Below are 22,074 nucleotides of genomic sequence, written 5' to 3' on the forward strand. Positions count from 1 at the left end.
TTGGAATTGACTATAAGGACATTTTAAGCTCCTCACATTTTCACTTGAAGTGCAGCCTTGCTATGCCAAATGGAAGCTCACTTCAGTTAAACCTCCAGGTCACATTTTCCAAAGCAAGCCGAACGTGCGTATGAAATGCTACACCGACCTGTAGCTTTTGATGCAACAGGCGACCAAGCAACAAGCACTAAAGCCGACAGCGCATCCCACACGGTCAGTGGGGTGCGAATAAAGGCATCTGCCACCTAACTGACTATGCGCGCTTAAAGAACTCATCGTAGAGGTACGAGAGCGAGAGCCGCAACTTCAAGGGAAAAAAAAAAGGATACCTCCAACCAGTTCCGATAATCACATCTCCCCCTGTATAGGAAATTAGAGAGAAACTTGAGCAGGACCTTCAATAATCAGGTTCACGAGCGATGCTGCGTTGTGTTACTCTGCGAGCCAGTGAGACCCGTAAGTAGTGGCGTTACGTTGGCAAGCAGCAAACAAATAATTCATTGCACAGACAGTGACATCGGGAAGGGAAAAAAAAATGGCTCAATGGAGGTAGAGGGACAAAGAGAGAAGAAAGTGTCAGAGAAAGAGAGGAAGATGAAGGAAACGTAAGAACGGTATTGCACTTTTGGAGAATTTTGATTAGCCTCACTCCTCGGTCGATTAGGGTGGGAGGGGGGCAAACTTTGAACTTCCAACTCCCACCTTTCCTTTTTCTTTTGATCTGTCTGTCACCTGACTATCATCGGCAAAGCTGGTCATTATAGGCAGATGACACGAGGAACACGATGGCCAGCATCACTCTTCAAGACTTTCAAGGAGAGAACGTCTCTTCTTTGATAAGTGAACAGAAAGGCAGTGAAATAAAGTTAAAGACAAGAGAGAGATGCAGACAGCGAGATGATATTAAGAAAATGTGGTTGGGGCTGGGTACTGAGCTGAATGGAAAAAGCTTGGCACAAAGCAACGTGACGACAAGAGGGAAAGACTAAGGAGCGAATGGCGCCTGAAATACTGAAGAGAGAATAAAACGAGAAAGAGAAGAAGAAGGAGGGGGTGAGGGGGGTGTACTGTCAACGCCTCCATCTCCCATGGCACATGTGTACTCTCTCGCTGCTTCTTCCCCCATCATCAACGACAGAGCATATCTGCGGGGCACACACACCCAGCTGCTTAAATGTATGAATATATACTATGCGCAACATTCATATACTCTTTTTTTTTCTGTCATTTACTGTACACACACACATGTAATATATTATCTGTGAAAACGCGAAGATAACATGCGTCCTTTACACAAGCAAGAGGAGGGGGGAAAGAAGAAGCAACACAGCGGTATACAGGGGAAAAGAAATATGACAAGAAATGAACACTGTTTTGCGTTTTATGACAAAAACGAGTAATTATCATCGTCATCACAACAAAAGGGTGGGTGGGAAGGGAAACAAGGGCGAAGGATGCACTAGAAAATGTATAAGAACACTGCAATAATATATTAACTCATTTGCTAAATACAAATGCAAAAAAAAAAAGACAAGAAATGCACACCCAGTAGTTTCAGTGTCCATGAATCTGTACTCGTCTCCATGGTGGCAAGACAAAAATTAAGAGTAGGCCATGGGACAATTCACCAGGTGCACACATATTACGCGCACACGTAAACACACGAAGAGGGGGGGGGGTGTAAAAAAAAATGAGCGAAAAAAACAATTTTTACAAGACAGCCCCAAGGTTACGGGGTCATCATGCCAGCCTTTTCCCGACACACCCTGTGCACTTCTAAAAAGTACAGCTTCCAAGGACAAATAAGTTAAACAGGCCTCCGTCACAAGAGGTGAACGACACGAGCTGCTGAAACGTTGCTCTTCATCTCGTCAAGACTCAAAGCAACAAGGAGTCAGAGAACGCAAGCAGCTCCTTTATCCTTACGTTATAACATCCGCGAGACTTTTTCTTTCGTAACATCATTTTTTTCCTTTTTCACAAGGCCCTCGAGATAACTTAAACTAGCAGCAGATGGCAGCAACAGTCAAGGGAGAGGCAAGAGAAACTAACCTACAACTAACAAGTCACAATTACCAAGTGTTTTCACTTTTTTTCTTAAAACTCGGTTTGTCGCAACAACGTCTACAACAAGCATTTGTGGCTCCCTACGCTCGCCCATCCTTGTACAGTTTCTGGTAAGGCATCGTCCGTGTACGGTGAAAACAAACAAGAAATTTTCTGCGTGTATAGACATAATCGTGTGTGTGCATGGAAGCATGCCAATGGGTTCCCCGTACGTTGGAGCAGGGGTCAAAATGCTTAGTCTGTCATCGGCAACAGACAGTTGATGTTTTTGTCTTTTTTGTATTTTTTTCTAGTTCCTTTTCCCTTTGTGTTCCAAGAAAAAAACTGTTACTAACCTTCCTAACGAGATGTGTGCATGTATTTAGGGCATGTGAGAGACCAGTGCTGGGAACAGTACAGTGTTGCGAGAGAGAGAGTGTGTATGTGTGTGTGTGTGTGTGCTAGCTTCTACAAATGCAGCAAGGTCGATAAAAATTAATTTCTCTCAGACTTTCTTTGACACATGGCAACTTATGACTCTAAAGTATCAGCTATGAAAGAAAAGTGAATGGTAAAGTAGCATAAAGAAATTTAATAAAGGCGGCTGACAGCACCGAAACTGAACACCTCAACGAAAGGATGAGAGGCGAGAAAAGCAGTGAAGACTTCACCTCACACAGGCTCAATTCACTCATTTAATTCTTTTTTTTCTTCAAACAGCGATGCTGCGGTATGCTTTCTAGTGCAACGTTAATAGGAGCAAAAAGCAGGAGCAAGAGATTGGCATGACAGCTGCTGGAGGAAAAGAAGGAAAGAAAAAAGAAAACAACTGACATGAGCTGGTGCATCACGTATGAAATATACTTTATACGCGCGTGCACGCATGGTGTGTATAATATATATTTATATATATAATATTTATATTCAGCGTGTAAACACTGAGACCTCAACAGAAACAAGGTTGGTAGATAGGTAGTGTTCACCCCTCTTTGTGGCTTCACCATCAAAAGTTTTTTTCTTTGTTTCCCCTGTCCAAAGGCACACAGCACTACAGTCACTATAACACATGCACTTTTTTTGGAACACACGAACAAGTAGTGAAGGGAAAAGTGGGAGTGTGGTATTGTGTATATTTCATGCTTGTCGGGTGTTTCACCACACATTTTGCACCACGAGGACATTGTTGTGAAGAACAGACTTGGAACAGGGGAGGCAGGGGGAAGCCATGCCATGCGCTTGACTGGCAGATACCAAAAATATGGTCTTGTTGACAACGCGTGCTCTTTCTATCTAAAACAACAGGCAGGATGTGCATGCGGTTTCTTCTGTGTAAGGTGCGCTGCTTTTTTTTTTCTGTCCAGAGAAAACAACCTGGCAGCACTACTTCCTACCGACAACAACACCGCTTGACAACAAACCGGGTGCGACTTTGCCCTCTCAACAAACTTGACTTTGGTATGGAAAAAAAAAACCACGTGTCTCTAGAAACGGTCCATGTTTGGCTGCACTCACTGCCTTGGGGAGGGGTTTGTGCTAGTCACTAGCTCTATCTCACTGTGTGTGTGCCCTACACGGCGCCTCCCTTGGCTCTGGATCTGACTGAGTAGGCCACAACGGGCGTTTGTTCGGCCCTGGTTCAATCCCATGGCAATGTTTTCTTTCTCTCAGCAGTGCAGGCCTCGAGGGCAAGCTTGTACTTCCTCCAGAAAAAGAGAAATGCTCCTGGCTTGGTGGCAATGACACGAGGGTCACGCCTGTCAACGAGTAGAACAAGAGTGGAGCTCTCAAGAAGTTGTGCCTCGCACGTGTTTAAGATTGTTGCTGACGCCTTTTTGTGTAGTAGTAAATCACCTACCCACACATTTTTTTTTTTCACTCTATCTAATGAGTGCCACAGGTGCAGCAGGGGAAAAAGAAAGAAACGAGAAGAGAGAGAGAAAGACATCCAGAGGTGCGTCTTTTACTCTGGCAGGTGGAGCCGCCAAGTAACTAGCCTCAACGAAAAGTCGAAAAAAGGCCAGAACGGCGGGCACAGCCGCGCCAATCCTATGTACACGCTTTCGGTCTTCATCACTGACGCCGACGACAAAGAAGGAAAGCCCAAATGGCGTTTTTCCTGGTCGCCAACCGGAGCTGCGACTTTTGCTGCTCCCTGTAAACCTTGGAGGGGGTGGGCACGAAGGAAAAAAAAAAAACATTGCAGGGAAGCAGCGCGCACAGCCTTACTCCCGTGCGTGGCGGGAGGATGACCCTGCTTGCACGCCACACAGTCAGCAAGAGAGGGAAGGAATAAACACACGGCACACTCGCAAGTAGACTCAGGGAGGAGCAGGAGGACAAACCCCCGCTGCGGGGGACCGGTCTTGGCTTCGGTCGGCTTACGTCGGCCAGCCGTCGGCCGAGAGGCGTGGGCGCTTGGCACCGTCATAGTCGCCTGTCGGGTCCGGCGAGGAAGATGTGGAAGGGGTCAGCGGAGGCTGCCCAGGTGGTGACAAGTGGCCGGACGGAGGTCGGGCGTTGGTGCCTCCTCCGTGCAGACCTTCTCCTCCACCGCCACGCGGTGGTGAAATGGGTTCGCTTTTGATCCGGATGGGCAAAGGAGACGATGCAGGTGGTGGTGTCGCATTTCCTAGAGACAAGTGGCTGCCAAGCACACTGGGGCTCCCACTGCACACACAAAAAAGACATCGGCATTGTTTAGGACGCGCCTGGATGCGAAAGCACAGGGCTAATACAGCAACACAGGCCTGCAGAAACTCCTCGTTAAGGAGTATTCAGACGGGGGACAAATCCTCGAGGGATAAAGGCGGAGCCTAGTGACGTCAGCTCACGAGGAGAAGTCTCCACAAACATCCCCCACTCACACGTACGAGGCGAACGGAGGGGGAGACCAGTGTTACTAGACTACTCTGGTGGCTTGTACCACCAGTTTGACGAGCTGCTGACGACGAGCTGCAGACGACCATGCAGCTACAGACTGGACACCCACTGCCGCTCTCTGCAGGAGCAAGTGCAACATGTGGCCAAACAAGAGCCCGAAATTCCGCCATATCCTCCACCGCCGGGGGATTGTTTGTCCTGTCGGGGAAAAGGTGCCCGTCTCCTCCGAGGAGTTGCGGGGAGGTCGCGCCCACTCACTAATCCGTGACGACATGGTCACGTGATCCGCAATCCCCCCGTGTCCCCCACCGATTTCTCCCTCGTGTGAATACCCCTTTACAGGAATAGCCAAGAAGTGTTACTGAAGTACAGGGGAATTGAGAAAGAGCAAGTAGGCACATGCATACAACTAACCATTATATTTGAAATTTAATAAAGAACAATGAAATAACTACAATACTATTACAGTTAGGTGCACAACCCCTCGTCTGTACCCACAAATCAATTTTTGTAACAATGCAGGCAGAGCTGTTTAGCCAAAGCACACCAACAAGACCAAAGGTCTATGTCCTTCCGTGCGCTTTACTAACCCTACAAGACCTTCCAAGCTCATGTCGACGCAAAAGCGCTCACAGTTTGTTGCAGGCAAATCGACGAAATGTTCGCTGCAATATCTGGCACAAGCGTTACTTCATTTTTTACAGTTATGGTGGATACATTCAACTAACTGCACCTCGATTTCTGCATTGTTAATTATTTGTATAAGAAAAGCCCAGACCCACAAGAGATGAAGCCTAATGTCTTTCTACAAGACTTGCCTGGAGTGTGCCTGCATGGCCCCGGAAGGCACAGCAGCGTTGGCCAGGGGACCTTGAGTTGACCAGTTATGCATCAGGCCTGGAGAGTTGAAACCCGTAAGGCCAAGTTCGGGGTTTAGCTGGAAGTCCGCTGCAAATGTGGCAGGGAACAGGATGCCTTGCATGAAAGCATAACCACACACTGCTAAAAAATTCCGGGGTTTTATGCACCAAAATTGCATTCTGATCATGAGGCACACCGCAATGGGGGACTACGAAATAAATTTCAGCACTAAGGGTTCTTTAATGTACACCTAAATCTAAGCACGAGAGTGCTTCAGTATTTCACCCCCATTGAAATGCAGCTGCTGTGGCTGAGATTGAAACCCCGATGATGAGGTCAGTGGTGCAATGCCACAAATCTGGTCTCTTATGGTAGTTATACCACACTGCTGTCACAGGCACAACGATAATGATGGAACAAGGAATGTACTGAGGACTGCGCATACACAGTACATGTGTAATCAGAAGGCAACAACACATTAGCCAAAAAGGGGCTAATGTGTTGTGATGGTGACAAATACAGGAGTGCTGTGGCTTTGATGCTTTGTTCAAGCAATGAACTGACCGAAACAGCTTCCATAAAGCCTATTCACACCCCTTATATTGTGATTACAATGCTGATCTAGCAGACTAGGGAGCAGTATTCTAACGGGGGCTTGTCATCTATAATTGTCTGTACAAACAGATTTGTATTCTGCCGTAGCAATGCTTATCCCATTTTGGAGTGTGCAAATGTCATATGTTGACCTGCAATGCCAACAATGCCAAGTGACTTAATTAAAGGGCTACGCTTGCATAAATACACAGCCTTATTGGGAGCATTTCTTTGTAAAACTTTGTCTTAAGAGCAATATGTGCAGTCTCCATTAGACTTGAAAACAGACTGCTTTCTCACATTGGGCAGCAGGTGTGACTGGAGCTGTACAGTCTTCGTCAAAAGAAACAAAAGCAGCAACAGCACGAGTACTGCTCCATCTTGATCACATGTTTTGTTCACAAGACTGCACAGGCTAGGAAGCTTTGCAAGGTGATTTATCTTAAAATAAAAATAAAAAAAGACGAGTTTTGCCTTTCTCAAGCTTCCGGGCAACACTGAGGGATTGCGGGTTTCTATGAGGCCTGCAATGCTACTCAAGTCAGATAAGGTACCCACTGGGCTCGTTTCTTTTGAGAAAGGCTGTATGCAGAGTTCATCTGTGGCGGTGAAGCAGGAAAGGAAAGAGTGAGAAGTGTGGAAATGCTCACATGGAGGAAAGCCAGCTGCTAGAGAGGACGGATACGCTGACATGCCAGGCATCCCCGGCGCCGTCACTGAGACAACTGGGGTTGTGAGCGAAGCATTGGATGTCCGAACCATTGACTGCTGAAGGAACAGGTGCGACGGGTCATGCTGCAGATGGAAAAAAGTCATCGGACAGTTTAATAAATCTCAACTGCAGTACTATGTAAATATATGCCTACTGAATGCCATATTAACCAGTGATGTCGAGCAATGAGCTGCGAAGACTCGGTTGTACTTCAATTAAATAGAAAGCAGAATCATAGGTTGGCAAACTCACTTGTGGGTTGACTCACTCAGACTCAGATTGAGCCGTGAATCTGAGTGAGTCTGGATGAGTGATATTTTGGCGAGACAGTCTGAGTGAGTACGCTTGAGAAAAATTTTAGTGAGGTCTGAGTCCAAGTGAGTCCAGTTGAGGAAAGTTTTGGTGACTTTGAGTCTGAGTGAGCCCTAAGCGCAAAATATATTTCTTGAGTGAACTTGAGTGAGCTCCACATTTTATGCCAATCTATGGGAAGAATACAATACAAGAACAAGTTTAAAACTTGTGTTGGTAAATTTCAATCACATGTGGTTTCTTAATCTAAGTGCGGGAATGCATTTGGCTTCCGTGACCAATCAGAATGCGATCCCTGCAGTCCCTCTTTTCGTCTGTGTAATGGGGTACATGTGTGCTTAACATATGTTTCCTGTTCTCACCAGCTGTCCTGTAGGGGAAGGAGATCCTGGGAGGACGACACGCAGTCCAGCAGCAGAAGAAGACGAGCGGCTGGGCGAGGCTCCCTTGGAACCCTTGCCCGCAGGGGAACTGCAGCTGGCCAGGTTGGCTGACGGCGACGTGGACCGGTGGTAGCCATTGGAGCTCACACCATTCATGTCCAGCAAGGCACCCCCTATACACACATGTGCAGATAATGAGCCCTTGTGCTCAGCAACTCTTTCCCCAACAAGCTCAATTACAGTGTATAACAGTAACGGTACATTCAACCGGTAACCTAAGGTGATGCAGAGATGACAAAAGACAACTTTAAAGCATTGTTAACAGAGTAGTTGGGTCTAACATCAATAACCACACTTCATCATCACCAAGGAGCTGCTGTTCGATACACCCTTCGAAATGCTGCCTAAATGCTCTTAAACAACCAGATGAAGATGACACTGGCCCTGTATTGATGACCAAGACGTTCGTTGCCATCACCAAATGTGCTTGCTCGGCAAGACAGAACTCAAGCAGTCATGCAGCTATTTACTGCCTTTATCGTACCAGTTGTTATAGAAATGCTATCTTCCAACACACACATATTTTATTCCCTATATTGGTTGTTTGTTTTTTAGTGCTTTCTTGGACATTGCATTAGTGACTGAGACATTTAGAAAGTGAATGAGCGGGCAATTGAGCTTTTTAAAAGAACAAACAAGAAATCCTCACTTCAAAAGCAGTAGTGAGCGTTCTCCTGTCCTCAACTGCTAGAAACTGCCTTGAGCCACACATTTTCGCCTTTGGAGTTATAATTTACTGGTATTCCCTTTTTCAAGCACAGAATTCATTTTAAAGCATAATATTAATCAGATGATTTCATGAACAAGAAAATCAAAGAAACCAAGGTCTTCAAAATTTAATGTATTGATCAGCACTTAAGCTATGTCATAAATGACGACACTAGAGTTATCATGGTAAGAAACAGGCAGTAATCTTGGTTAAAGATATCCAGGACCACAGCGTGTCGACTTCTGGACGGATGGCAAAAGATCATCAATGTAATTTTAACATTTGAAAGCAGTGGATGTTGCGTGCCTCTTCCTATTCAAAACCTTGGAGCTCTTAAAATAGTATACGAGACACTACAGTGTACAAAGTAAACATGTTTGTGCATGCTGTTAGCCAGAGGACTTCTGATAACAGACTGTACTTGTACTGGTAATAATAAAACGTCTCCAAAAGCCCTTGTTTAATACACTTGTTTAGTACACTTGTACACTTGTCACTAATAAGAAACACCAGATTTCACGCATTGCCCTTTTCCGACCAGCTAAGCTCTAGGAATGAACAAACAACTTGCCTGAGGAGCTCGGGCGGGGGCTGACACTAGAGTGAGTCATCTGGGGAGAAGGCTGCATAAGACCCTCCTGGGACGCATAGCCAGCGAGGGAGCTCATGCCTTGGCTCATGGAAGGCTGGCCCTGTGAGCAGACCAGCAGACAGCCAATTGCCTTATGTCCCACGTAATACTCACAGTAACAAGTGCGTTAAGAGTGTGCTGAGCTAGGTGTAGGACTCTTGATGGAAAATAAACTGCCACTGAGCAGCAAGACTAACGTTCCTATGAGACTGCTGTCTTCTGGATATGTTATTTTAGGGAAAATTTCAGTGCCTTACAGCTGCAGCATTGTCTTTTAAGGATTGGAAGGCAATGCTGCAAGCAGTTTTTCATTTCTGCTTTGTCTTCTGGCACGCCTATTTGAAGGCAACAGTCACATCATCCTCAAAAACATGAACTCTGTTAGGAGAAATGATTTGACTGCCTAAGCAGACCAGGAACCTTTGTTTTCAGCTCATAAATTCAGTTTTGGTTAATGTTACCATATAACAATTAAGTGTCTAAGGATCTATCTTCTACATTAGAGTTTACTGAGTTGGCACAACCATTTGTAACCATTGTAACCATTTGTAACCATTTGTAACCATTTGTAACCATTTGTAACCATTGAGTGTGCTGGTTTCTTCACCCTGGAACTTCGTTCTCGGACTCTACACCCCGCCTCGTCAATTCCTGACAACATGGCCCAGCAAGCTGCTACCCAGCACCTCGACTAATTGATGGTATGCGTTTAATAGTTTAGGTACAGTGATTGTCTTAGAGGCGAGACAGCGATGGGACAGCAGTCAGTTCCCAAAAACGGAGCCAGCACGAGCACCAACCACAACAACAGTCTTCTTCATCGTTTCTCTACGGTAACCGTATTTATCACTACACTACTATTATCTCTCAAACTGATCAACATAGATAGTTTCCATCAATATAATAATAATATCTAGGGTTTAACGTCCCAATAGTTTCCATCAAACTATCTGCACAAGGAGTAATGCAACCAAAGACCTCCTGCATAGAAAGAGACACTTACTCGAGACCCATTCAGTTGAGCACTGCGCTGCATCATCAATTCAAACTCCTCATTGATTTTGCTGTACTTGGCTTCTGACCGAGGTGTCAGTGAGTACTGGTCGGCATCTGGCTCTGGGCTGTCACAGCCATTTGTGGAATTCTTGTGTTCCTTCTTGCTCAGTGCCTGCGTAGAGAAATAGGTGTTCCTCTCCCTCAAAGAAGTGGACTAACGCTTCAGAGCAGAAATACACGTCTTGCTCCGCTTACTGAATATTTTGCTTGACGTCCAAATTTAACTCTGAACAAATTTATGGAGCAAGATTTGCCTTTGTTCACTTGCATACTCCACATCTCCAATAGGCTGTCTGGGATTCTTTTTTTTTGTTCGTGTTAGAATATATTAAGGCAACTTTCGGGGTGCCATCTTTTTGTCTGATGAGATGTCATTAGCCGTCCAGCCTTGAACTGGGCATGACCAGTACCGAATTGCAACAAACTAGCAACATCATTCACCACCAGACAGACTTAGCTTTGACTGTCTTCCGCCAACAGCAGAAGAAATAACAGGGAACAATGCAATGTTTGTTTCTATAGCCTAGGGAAGAAAAGCGATTGTTAAAAAAAGGCAAGGCATGCTGGTATATGTGTTTAACTGTACAGCATGTGAGCATGCAATAGTTCATGCAGATAAATGCCACTGTCAACAACTACAGCCAACAGCTTCTGTAGCTACAAGTGCACCGCCTTCCAGCAGCGTGTGTTTCTAACTACTTTGCCCCAAAGGGTGGTTCGAGTGATGATCCCAAGTGAAGGGTGCTGCACACTAGCACAATTTATTCATGGATATGCAACTTCTAACGTAAAGTTTATAACAGTGAAAGTGGCCTTATGGCTTTGCTTCACTACCTGAAAATTACTAAGATATTTTGCTAGGAATACGAAGCAAGCACGTGCAACGAGCATTTGTGAAGCTTTCTAGGAAGTGAAAGCGTTAACTGCTTCTATTTCTAGAAAAAAAAATGTCATTTTAGCTCCTCCGCAACTACTTGACACTTGAATGAACATTCCTACAAGCTTAGGTTAACTATGCTAACTACAATAGAAAACTATGGTATCTGAATGACCACATGGCAAAATATAGCTTCCTCCTCAAAGCTACGTCCTACAGAAGACAAATGAAATAGACAATTTATGCACAAGAAAAAGAAAAGAAAAGAAAAAAAAGAAATGATGACTTAACAAACCTGAAGGAATGCCCTCATCTTTTTTTTAGAACTGCATAGATGCACAAATGACAGTGCATGGCAAGATGAAGCTTATGTCAACTGTGTTTAACGATAATCTTCTCACATTATTGCCTGAACTTAAACACAGATGTTTATTACTAGCTAGCTTTATCTTTGCTTTTCTGTCACAGCCACAGGGCTGCCACTAAAAACAGTGGATTAAAATCCAAGTTAGCAAACTGAATCAAATTTTGTTTTCATTTAAATATCTATGTGTACTAGGGGTGTGCGAATATTCGAAAATTTCGAATAACGAATCGAATAGCATTCTATTCGATTCGGTACTCGAATCGAATAGTACATACTCGAAATACCGAATATTTTTCTAATAGTTTTCGAATAATTAGCGCCGACGGGAGAACCCCAAAACAATGAAACTTTGGAATAGTTAAAGGCCATTTTTCTTCTTTTAATCACTAAATTACCAGTATGCATGCAGCCCAAGCTTTTACGAAACTACCGATGCTATATTGATTACCGGATGAAGGCGTTTTTTTCATGAAAGCTCCATACTCGCTCAGTTTTTACTATGCTGCCTCTGCATCGCATTAATCAGTTCCTGACTTCATCTTGTAATAACTGAAGGTGCACCTGCATTCAGCTTCATGAATAGCAATAGATGCAAGGGTTGTGTTTGCGTAAATTGTTCTTGCAGATACAGCTTTCAACACCGATGTCTACATGCCTTCAGTGCCGAGGACCATGTTGCGATGGCAGGTTTATGTGTTTCATTACCGCCTTAGCTGTATGCATAGTCTTCGGTTCAAAATTGTTTAGATTTTATGTCTCAGTTTTATTTAAAAGCAGGCGACAAAGTATCTGCAGTCACTGTTGTATGTCAACCTACAGGTACAAAATATATCGACGGTCCTGGTCATTGCTGTATACGAGCTTACCTCAGATTTCATAGCTGTGGTATTTTGAGTCAGTTAAAAGTAAGCGCAACGCTCTTTGGTGAAAGTTCGTGAATATTTGGTTCAAACAAAGAAAAAAAAACGCTGTGGAGTTCTAGGACCGTTTTGAGAATGGTTGTCTTACTATTCGAAAACTATTCGAAAAGTATTCGATTAGTATTCGTATTCGATTCGGTGTCGTCACTATTCTATTCGTATTCGATTCGGTTCCAAAATTCACTATTCGCACACCCCTAATGTGTACACTTAGAGTACACAAAGGCACTGAACGAAGCCTCACACAGTGAAAAATTAGACACGGAAGTGCGAGCCGAAATCGCTGTCTACACCATTTAGTCGTGGGCTGCCTGCTGTCGAGAGCGTTGCTTTGACGGAATAGCTGTAGGGAGCATTACTCAGAATGAATTTCTCAGAGAAATGCTTTCGACAGCAGACGGCTCGCCACTAGACGGCGCAGACGGCAAAGGTATACGGACGGCAATGTTCCGTATACATTTGCTCACGGGTGTACAAGTAAGCATACACTAAGAAAAGCTGCAGCTCTAAGAGCACACTAAATAACATAGTGGCTCACTTTTTTCTCAAAATAGAGACTCAAAGATTAGCCACATGTTCAGGGAAAGTCAAGGGGACATCATAATGCCAGAAATGCAGTTTTAATCACGCACAGCACGCACAGTAAGGATTCTGTAGCCACTCCTTCACTGCTGTGGCCTCTGACAAGTTGATAGAGCCTCGTCTCGTATCTATGCTGCAGTGCGTAAATTCTAAGGAAAGTGGTATCTTTTGAAGGAAGGAGGATATCATCAGGCTTGAACTTTCTCAGCAGAAGTCATGCACTTGCCAGTGAGTAACTGTGGTATTAATCATCAGGGATGCAGTTAGAATGTAGTAAATGTGTTCTGGGATTCAGTTAGAGATTAAGGACATAAAAGTCAGTAAATCATTCTGCAGGCAACCAAACACAAAGAGAAAGCCAATGCAGCTTGTTAAGTGTTTCAAGGGGTCCCATCTTCCACATATCCCATACACATGTGCCAAACAACTGTTGGCTCCGGGGGAACCGACGCACACAGTCCATTTTTGCAGAGAGTCAGCTCGCCGCAACAAAATTCGAAATCCTCAACAATGTACGATGTTGTATGCACTTTCACAGCCAACTCACCTGACTGCCGCCATCCAGGCGTTGGTGGCGCAATTTCTGAATGAGACAAGAAACGGGGACAGCAATTAAGTACAGTGGCTAAGTGGCTCCGCTTATAAAGAAGCACTTGCTTGGGTCCGACTGCCCCAATTTATGTGTGTGTGTGTGTGCCTTGTCACCAGATGATCTGGCAGTGAGCTTTCCATGTCCTCACTGTTTTGTGAGAACAGTCGAACAGGCCGGTCAAGGTGCATTACTTGTATGTGTCTTGTGCTAGCTGTGCAAATCAGTATTCGTAGTTGGTAACTCCACACTAGGAACTCTGACAAGCAGTCAAATTTTTTTAGCATTAACTTATAAAGAAAGCACATAGGAGGTTATACAACTCCTGCGACCTGTCAGGAGTGAGTATATTTACCACTTCAAAATCAAGTTTTGCCTCTCCCTCTACAGAGAAAACAATACACTGAAGTATGCCTGCTCAGAGTGCACAGAGAAAGAGATAATCTTTGATGGACACAGCAGAGGTTTGTATGTTATCCCAGAGAAACAATACTTCAGCTGTATTGCCTCAAGAACAGTCAGCAAGCAGCTGTGCCAGAAATGTCACTAGATACTTTGACCAGAGGAATTTATCACTAAAGGAAGAGATTGAGAGGAAGTGAGGAGTGAGGTGTGAAATAGAAAATCATTTGTTCAGAGCCTCAATTCATAACTTTTATCTGCTAGTGTGTTACCGTGGATGCACATAGTCCGAGGGCACCAATGTAAGCTGCATATGTGAAATTTAGTTTCGACGTACAGTAAATTTTAAGGGAAATCACTTTATGTCGTGTGATATAACCACCACAGTGGCGTACGAAATGGTTCTCATAGTCAATGCGACAGTTTGTAAATCCCATTTTTAAGCCCACTTAGGTAAGAGTTTACTCAACTTTGCAAGTGCGGTCATTATTTGGCAATCTCCACAAGACAGCTAATTAGCCAACAAAGAACACATGCAGTGTTAATGAGTGCACCACTAGCAGTCTGAAGTGCAAGCCCAGACATGCGAAGAATGTGTTTGTGCAAGCAACAGCAAAAGAAAAGTATGTGAGAAAGAACAGCACACCATGTTAAACTGTTAGTGACCGGGTGTGGGTTAGGTGCGCAAGAAAGAGCCCCGCAAAAATAACAGACTGAAGGAAGCACGACTTAGGTCAGCAGTGACAAAGTGCCAAAGACAAATCTTCACAGCACTCTGGAATAATGTGGGATAGACTGTGCCACCCACACGCACACACAATATCAATTCAATGGCACGTCTACACATTATAGTCATGAGCACAATTGTAAAAGCTATAAAATGCAATAGAAAGGCAACACCGCCATAAATGGCTGGCTCTGACAGACAAAAGAGATGTTGTATTCCAGAACAGTAGAAAAGATAAACCTATTTGTAATGAGGAAGGTAATATGTAGAACCTCAGTCAAAACAAGCAAGGTCACTGCCTCTATGAGCGCTGACTCTGGGATGTCTATCAGCCATCCCATAGGATGTACACAGCTTGAAAGCTCTGAAGCACACAGTAGCTCAAGAAAAAACACTCATCTTTACTTCCCAGAGCTTTCTAGCATCGGAAGTTCCATGGGAATGGCATAACACAGCCACGACTTCACACTAGTATTTATGCTTATAATGGCCCATTGGCCTCGTTACTTTCTTGATAAAAAAAAAAGACTGTGCAAAATTTACACAACACATAATTACCACAGCACATCTCTCTGAATTTTGTTGTATGGACGAAATGTTAATGTTTACTATCAACCTGAGAGACCCCTATATAGCCCTAATCTGCACTGTAATAAGTGCTTTTATTTTCTGTGTTAGGCTAGGCTGCTGTTCAAAAGCAGCTATATTTATCTCCACATCTGCCACAGAGCTTTGCACAACAAACATACTTTACCTGCCATCGCCACACTTCCAGCAACTAATTCACCTGCTAACATAGCTAACAGCTGAACTTGCATGGAGCTTTTCCATATGTGAAACATCTTAAGAGCTCTACAATTATTTCTCCATGCTACTCCAAACATACACCTTACATAGCTTTCTATTTCCCTAACAGCAAATTACTGAAGTTCTCGCCTTGGTTACTCTTAAAAGATGTAAGCAAATTTTCATACTACGCTATACAGTAAGAATGATATGCCATATTTGTTTAATCATGATGTGAACAGCATGAAAAGCTATCAGTGGCACTGTTTACGGTGTCAAAAGGCTAAAATATGTAGACAAGAGAATGCTGCATTGCTGAACACAGAAAAAGCAGCACGAGCAGTGCAGTGCGGACTCACCTCGACGATGTCGCTGTTGGTGCGACTCTCGTGAGGCTCATTGTACTCTGTGTACTTGAGCAGAACTTTGTCCATGTCGGTGCTGGCATACTGGAACAGCTTGTTTGTGCTGTTGAAGATGATCAGGGCGATCTCGCAGTCACAGAGCACACTCAGCTCATAGGCCTTCTTCATCAGGCCAAACTTGCGCTTCGTAAACGTCACCTGTGAGCACAGATACATCACTTATTGATTCACCACCGCATAAATGATCATACTTCAAAAGTGGCGACACGAGGTCACTTGAGTTCACCTTTCTGCGACATATTCGCGTGCAGCTTATCCATTATGACTAAGCCTGTGTTTCAGTGTTTCATAAAAACACTGCTTACTTGAGCTAATCTCAGACATTTGTCGCACAATGCCCATCACACGTGCCGCAATTGTTACACTGACACAAGTGGTATTGAGCATATGACCGCTTGCCATTAATGCTTCCAAGTTGTCACTTCTTGACTGTAAGTGTATAGGGTCTCCCATAGAATGTAAAAAGCTCCAAGCACAAGTTCTGAGCCCCATGTCCTTACTGAAACATTTCTGAAATTTATTCAGCAGAACAGATGATTATTTTAAATGGCACTGACTGTACTTTGAAAATTTCGCTTTGGTGCCCCAAGTAAACCTACGACTTCGGAATTTCCCCATCATGCTTCACCTAACACACACATTTTCCCTCAGACATTTCACTTCACATTGCTCTGGTAGTTCATACAGAGGAAATGTACGATTGTCCCAGAAGTTATTAGTAGGAAGTAACATACAACTACAATACTTCATTGACGTCTTCCTCCGATAGACATACCTTATTCATGCATTGTTTCATCTTAGTACGCTAGATAACTTCTGAATGCCTCACAGAACTAGAAAGCTTAATTAGTAGAAATTCGGCAATTTCCCACTAAGCAAATCCCAATAAATTTTTCACTTCAAACACATATCTCTTGACACGTCCAGCAAGTTCTAATTTGAAGGTAATTAAACTCAATTAAATTCTGTCAATGTTTGGAAGAGATCTTGAGAGCAAACAGTTTGGTGCAAATGTTTGTATTGTGCCTTCAGTGTTACCATACGTTGTTAACAACAGTAATAACAGTAGCCACTGGCTGCCCAATAGCATACATGGCAGCATAGTGATGAGTGCAGAACCATCATTGCACAATCGCTTTCTTTTTTTAATCTGACAGCTTGTCCGCCCCCACATCATATTTTTGAAATCATTCTCTGTCAGGATTAACTCATCAGAGAAATAATACAAGCGAGTGTAAGCTAGAAGCTCATGTCGAGAATTTTTCTTCGAGCCACATTAACGAATGCTCCAATAGGAATGACACTTCAATGCAGCAAGGAACATAAATAGCACAGGTGCAACGCGAACAGGACACATGGAACACATAAGCACTTGTTTATGTGTTTCATTACCTGAGCAGTTCACAAGTGTTAAAATAAAGGGACTAGCCCTGAATAGAGACCTCGAGCAGTAAGGAACTGCATCATGCAATATGCTTTACCGCCATTCTACACAGCTGCATCTTTGGCCTTAACAGGCATTACTCAATCAAGTACAGTAAAACCTCATTAATTCGAACTCTGTTATTTAGAAATCCCGCATAATTCGACGGGTTTCTGTGGTCCCGTATTTTGCAATGTAAATTTCAGTGGATAATTTGAAGTGGCGGTCAGCGCCAGCCCGGTTAATTCGAAAACTTTGGGCGCCATGTGCCAATTCCTGGTCCCGATTTCGCTGCAAATCCGCGGAAGCGACGGCCCTTAGGACCCACAGGGCAATGCAGTGTAGCGATATTAATGAGTGACAGTTGAAGCAACCCAGCCTCGCTGCTGCTAGCGCAAAAAAAAAAAAAAAAAGAAAAACACAGTCTCGTGATCAGCTAAAAACGTGCGCCTGCGGAAGAGAAGATGTGCTTCACTGCAACACAGCGGTGACATGCGGGCAGCATGTCGCATGCTTCTCGCAACGTCAGCGCGTCATTATTTACCCATTCTTTTTGGGAAAAGAAAAGATAATAAAGGACGGTCTGACGGAATTCATGATGTATGCGAACCTCCGATTGGCGGTTGCTTCGGCAATTTCCGCACTTGCACTGCTGGCGGAGTTCTTGCCTGTAACGCCTACTTCGAAAACTCAGTGAAATCTTCAATGATCATGTTTTCCAGCCAGAACACATCGCGGATTCCGTCACACTGGCCATTATCATATTCTTTATTTTACCAGAAAGAATGGGCGAATGGTCGCATCATGACGCGCTGAGGCTGCGAGGAGCAGGTGACATGCTGCCCGCGTGTCACCACTTTGCTGCAGTGAAGCACGCTTTCTTTTCCGCAGGCACACATTTCAGCTGACCACGAGAGTTATTTTCTTTTCTTTTTTTTTTTTGCGATGATAGCAGCGAGGCCTGCCGTTTTCCCGAGTACGCGGCAAAAATGGAACCAGGTATTGCTGGAAAACAACCCTTGGAGCCACAAACTAGAAGGTCAAACGACCACCTCTAATTACTTTCAGTAATTCAAAGTTCCTTGCATCCCGCTTTTTGTGTGTTTCGTTAATTTGAAAACACGCTTAATTTGAAAGTTTTCCACAGTCCCAATAGCTTTGAATTAACGAGGTTTTACTGTATTGCATTTTATGTGGCACAGCTGCACATGACAGACTGCGCTGTGAAAGACAGTGACCTAACAGCAAAGATGTATATCTATTGAACTCACCTGCCAAATGCGATTGAAAACTATGAAAGCGATGCTCCATTGTCTTTTTTTTTCTTTATGTCTCTGAACAATGAGTTCTTCTTTGTGCTTTTCGAAGCAACTGCAGCGGTAGCATTAACATACAAGAGTGCACTCTTATTGATGATATGTAAAGGGTTGCTGAATAAATGTACTAAATCAGTTTAGGCTGGCACAATATATGTTTTTCAAATACTATTTACATTTCTTAGCGGTCTATCGTATGTAGAAAAGATCAATGTCTAACTTCCTTTCCTTGAAACTTGATGCCAATAACACCAGTACCATGTTGCCAATTTAATTTCATTTTTACATATGTATTCCGCTCTTGCGCATATCAAGTCCCCAGGCTGACTGTGAAGTTGTGCATATCATGTTCACACCGAGCACCGACTGTCAGCCAATGAGTGATATTAGCAGCAACATTGCCTTGAAGGGTGTAATTATGTACATTTTATGGTGTATCACCCACCAACACATGATTATCACCTGTGACAGCATGTCTATTGTGGAACCACCCTTTAATTTCGAAATGACTATCTTTAAATATTACTTAAGGTCTTCGTCGAAACACTTAGTATAAATATATCTATCGTTCTAAATAGACTTCTGTTTCTTTTTTGGTATTCCAGATATTACACCTTTGCCTGCCTGGCCTATAATTGTTCAGAAAGAAAAAAAAAGGAATGTTTCCGTCTCCCTTCCTTTTTCCGCATTTAGTACTCTTTGTCCTTAACACCATGCATGTGCTAATAACTAAGCAGCAAACTCTGGGTGTGTACACTTGCGACCAAGTTCGCTGAACATGGGGCTGGTTATGAACTGCTTCGAGGGACCTGTGGTTCAGTTTATTGGGAGCCATGAACACTGCATGCACACTCACCTGCCGGTTCCTCTCGTCCGTGATCCTGGATATCTGTATTTTTTTCCTCCCCATGGCTTTGGTTTCGGGACACGTTGTGAATAGCTGTTGGTCTCCTCAGGGTGAAGTCATGCACCGCCCCCTCTCAGTCGGCCACTGCACAGAGGAAAGAGGCAAGCGTTCAACATTAGCGATGGCAAGTTGGAAAGCATTCTAGTCAATTAATGGCACACAAAATGAGTCGGCTGTCAATCCAGAAAGGAGTGCGTACAGTGCAAGCATGCATACTACACCAAAGCAAAACTCCGAACGCCACTAGAAACCATGGTCAATAATATTAGTGTGCCATACTAGGCCATGAAGGTGTAATGAATGTCACAATAAGAGTGTAGTAAATATTTCTATTCCCAGCTACTAGATGGTTTGATAGTGTTGTGAAATGTGTCAGTGTTACTACAATATATGTAATGTAACAATTCTACTAAACCAGGAGATGATGACCAGTGGACACATACTAAGAGAAAGCACGTTAATACATTGCATGCTGTGACATTCAAGCAGCAAGCGGTTATCTTGGCAAGTGTGCATGAATGCCGGTATAGTTTCTCAGTCTATCAGCGCATTGATTTCCCGAGATATTATGCCAGTTGTGGTGTCACATCAAAGCTCTACAGCAAACAAATGCTTCTTGAGACAAACACATCAGGCATGCGCCCAAAACAGGCACAATACGGGTCGGCAAATTCTATATCACGCTGGGTATGCTAATTTTTAAGTTTAAATGATTACGAAGGTGGCGGGAACGTGGAAACCACGTTACGCGAGATGGCGAAAACGTTGCACGCGGCCGTCACCAGATGGCGACAGGGGTGCTTTCGCGCAGCCGCAATTCACGCAGACGCATCGTAGTCGTGAATCTGCTGGGCGTCAATTTTGCAAATAGCACGTGCGCAGCATGCTCCTCCGCAGACGTGAACGCCCTGTCGCGAATAACTTCCAAAATCGAGTCGCACGCCTCTACGCAGAACGTCGTCATCCTCCACACACTTGTCCCACCGGATCGGCAGATTCCGCGGCGTACTCAATGCAAATTACGTACTTAATTGGCTGGGCTCGGCTGCCCATGAGCACTACGATCCAAGGTCGTGGCGCGGAACTGATGATATATGACCGTTCATTGCAGCAGGAGCTGCGCGCGAAGCCAGCAGATGAATTCATGAGTGCCTGCGGCACCACCCTACAAACACATCTCCCCCCCCCCCCTTCCCTCCCTTTTCTTCTCGCCACAGGTGCGTCGCGCGCTCAGTGCAACGGGACACTGTCGGATGAACGGCGTAGAGCCTCCGTCAAAAAACGGGGGGGGGCGCGAGCACAAAATCTTGATCGCGCACGCTGTCTGGCAAAACTTCTGGGTCTTCATCGATTCAACGCAGAGCGCGACGGCCGGCTCGTGCGCGTCTAAAGCGCTGCCCGCAAACCCCGTTCTGGCCCGAATTCAGACACCAACCCTTTCCTCGGGGAAGCTTCCAAGCGTCGCGGTGAAACGGACGCTCGCTAGTTCGGGCCATTCGTTCCGTCTTGGCTGCCGCAGGGGGGAATCTGCCGACAAGCATACGAGGCGTACTACGTACGATGCGATCCTACCCGTACACTGATCGCTTGTTGTTGCACGACGGCGCAAACACGTCGTATGGGGGGAAAGGGGCGTTAGCGAGGGGAGCGAGTGAGGGAAGGGAACGGACAGCCGCGTAAGAAATAAAGAAGAAAAATGAAGGAGAGATAAGGGTTCTCGCGTATCTTTATTGCGGCAACACTGGGGTGTTGTCACAACATCTCGTCGCGCCTTTCGACACCGCGCGCGACTATCAGGAGACAACCGCCATGTCTTTCAAGCTCTCTCCGGGACCCAGACCCGCAAGAACGTTACCACGGAACGTCCTTGCGGTCCCCGAAGCCGCTACCCAGCCACTAAGAACAGCGGGGCCGAAGAAAAAGTGACGTAACGGAAGAGTTCCGTACTCGGTTCCGTTTTATCGCGGGCGTGAAGTTCCCGAGATTTATCAGTAACATCCGGCGAATCGCCAGGCTCATAGTTATACTTTCGAAGGACACTCACGGGTCACCGGTGCGAAGCGAAGACGAGGTGCCTCGAAAAGGTACGTCGCTGTCTGCGGGTATCCATTCAAGTCCGCGGTATAAGACGAGAAAACAGCTGTGCTGCCGTGCGAGCGCAACGCGACCTGCTGACGGGCGCCATGTTCTCCGAGAGTCGTGTTGCCAGCAACGCTGGCTGAAACGCGCGCCGGCTAAACGCGGCGGAATCGGCGCGCGGTAGGAGCGCGGGGCACGGCGCGGGGGCGCTGTTGAAAACGAAACTTGGGCGCATATCGAGTACGCGCGGCAAGCGAGAAGTGAACGTTTAAAAAGAAATGACTCTCCGTTTCTCCTGTCCCTCTAATTCTTCCGTATCTGCCCTGTGACATTTTTATACAACTGGAATACTTCGGCGACGAAAATTTACGCCTTTCACAGAAGGCACCCTGGGCGCCGCCATAATCCCCTCTGGGCTGTGTAAACAGGC

The 22,074-nt window shown here is 44.9% G+C and overlaps 1 protein-coding gene across 3 annotated transcripts in view; it reads right to left on the minus strand.

Annotated features, from left to right (window-relative positions):
- The window catches only part of LOC119387431 (myocyte-specific enhancer factor 2), a 27,208-nt gene extending 5,426 nt beyond the window's left edge, over positions 1–21,782 (minus strand). The window contains exons 1-9 of one of the 3 annotated variants that reach the window (XM_049413511.1): positions 21,610–21,781; positions 19,515–19,649; positions 15,854–16,057; positions 13,538–13,573; positions 10,192–10,356; positions 9,129–9,249; positions 7,768–7,961; positions 7,032–7,176; positions 5,745–5,874 (exon numbers count right to left, since the gene is read on the minus strand). In XM_049413511.1, coding sequence (XP_049269468.1) covers positions 5,745–5,874; positions 7,032–7,176; positions 7,768–7,961; positions 9,129–9,249; positions 10,192–10,356; positions 13,538–13,573; positions 15,854–16,057; positions 19,515–19,568 — 1,049 coding nt within the window. In that variant the 5' untranslated portion in view covers positions 19,569–19,649; positions 21,610–21,781. Of the gene's footprint in view, positions 1–5,744; positions 5,875–7,031; positions 7,177–7,767; positions 7,962–9,128; positions 9,250–10,191; positions 10,357–13,537; positions 13,574–15,853; positions 16,058–19,514; positions 19,650–21,609 lie in introns of all 3 variants that reach the window. The other 2 variants (XM_049413512.1, XM_037654826.2) reach the window with 2 other exon arrangements.
- Positions 21,783–22,074: the final 292 nt, after the last annotated feature.

This window comes from Rhipicephalus sanguineus, chromosome 3, assembly GCF_013339695.2.
Source record: "Rhipicephalus sanguineus isolate Rsan-2018 chromosome 3, BIME_Rsan_1.4, whole genome shotgun sequence".
Lineage (NCBI taxonomy): Eukaryota > Metazoa > Arthropoda > Arachnida > Ixodida > Ixodidae > Rhipicephalus > Rhipicephalus sanguineus.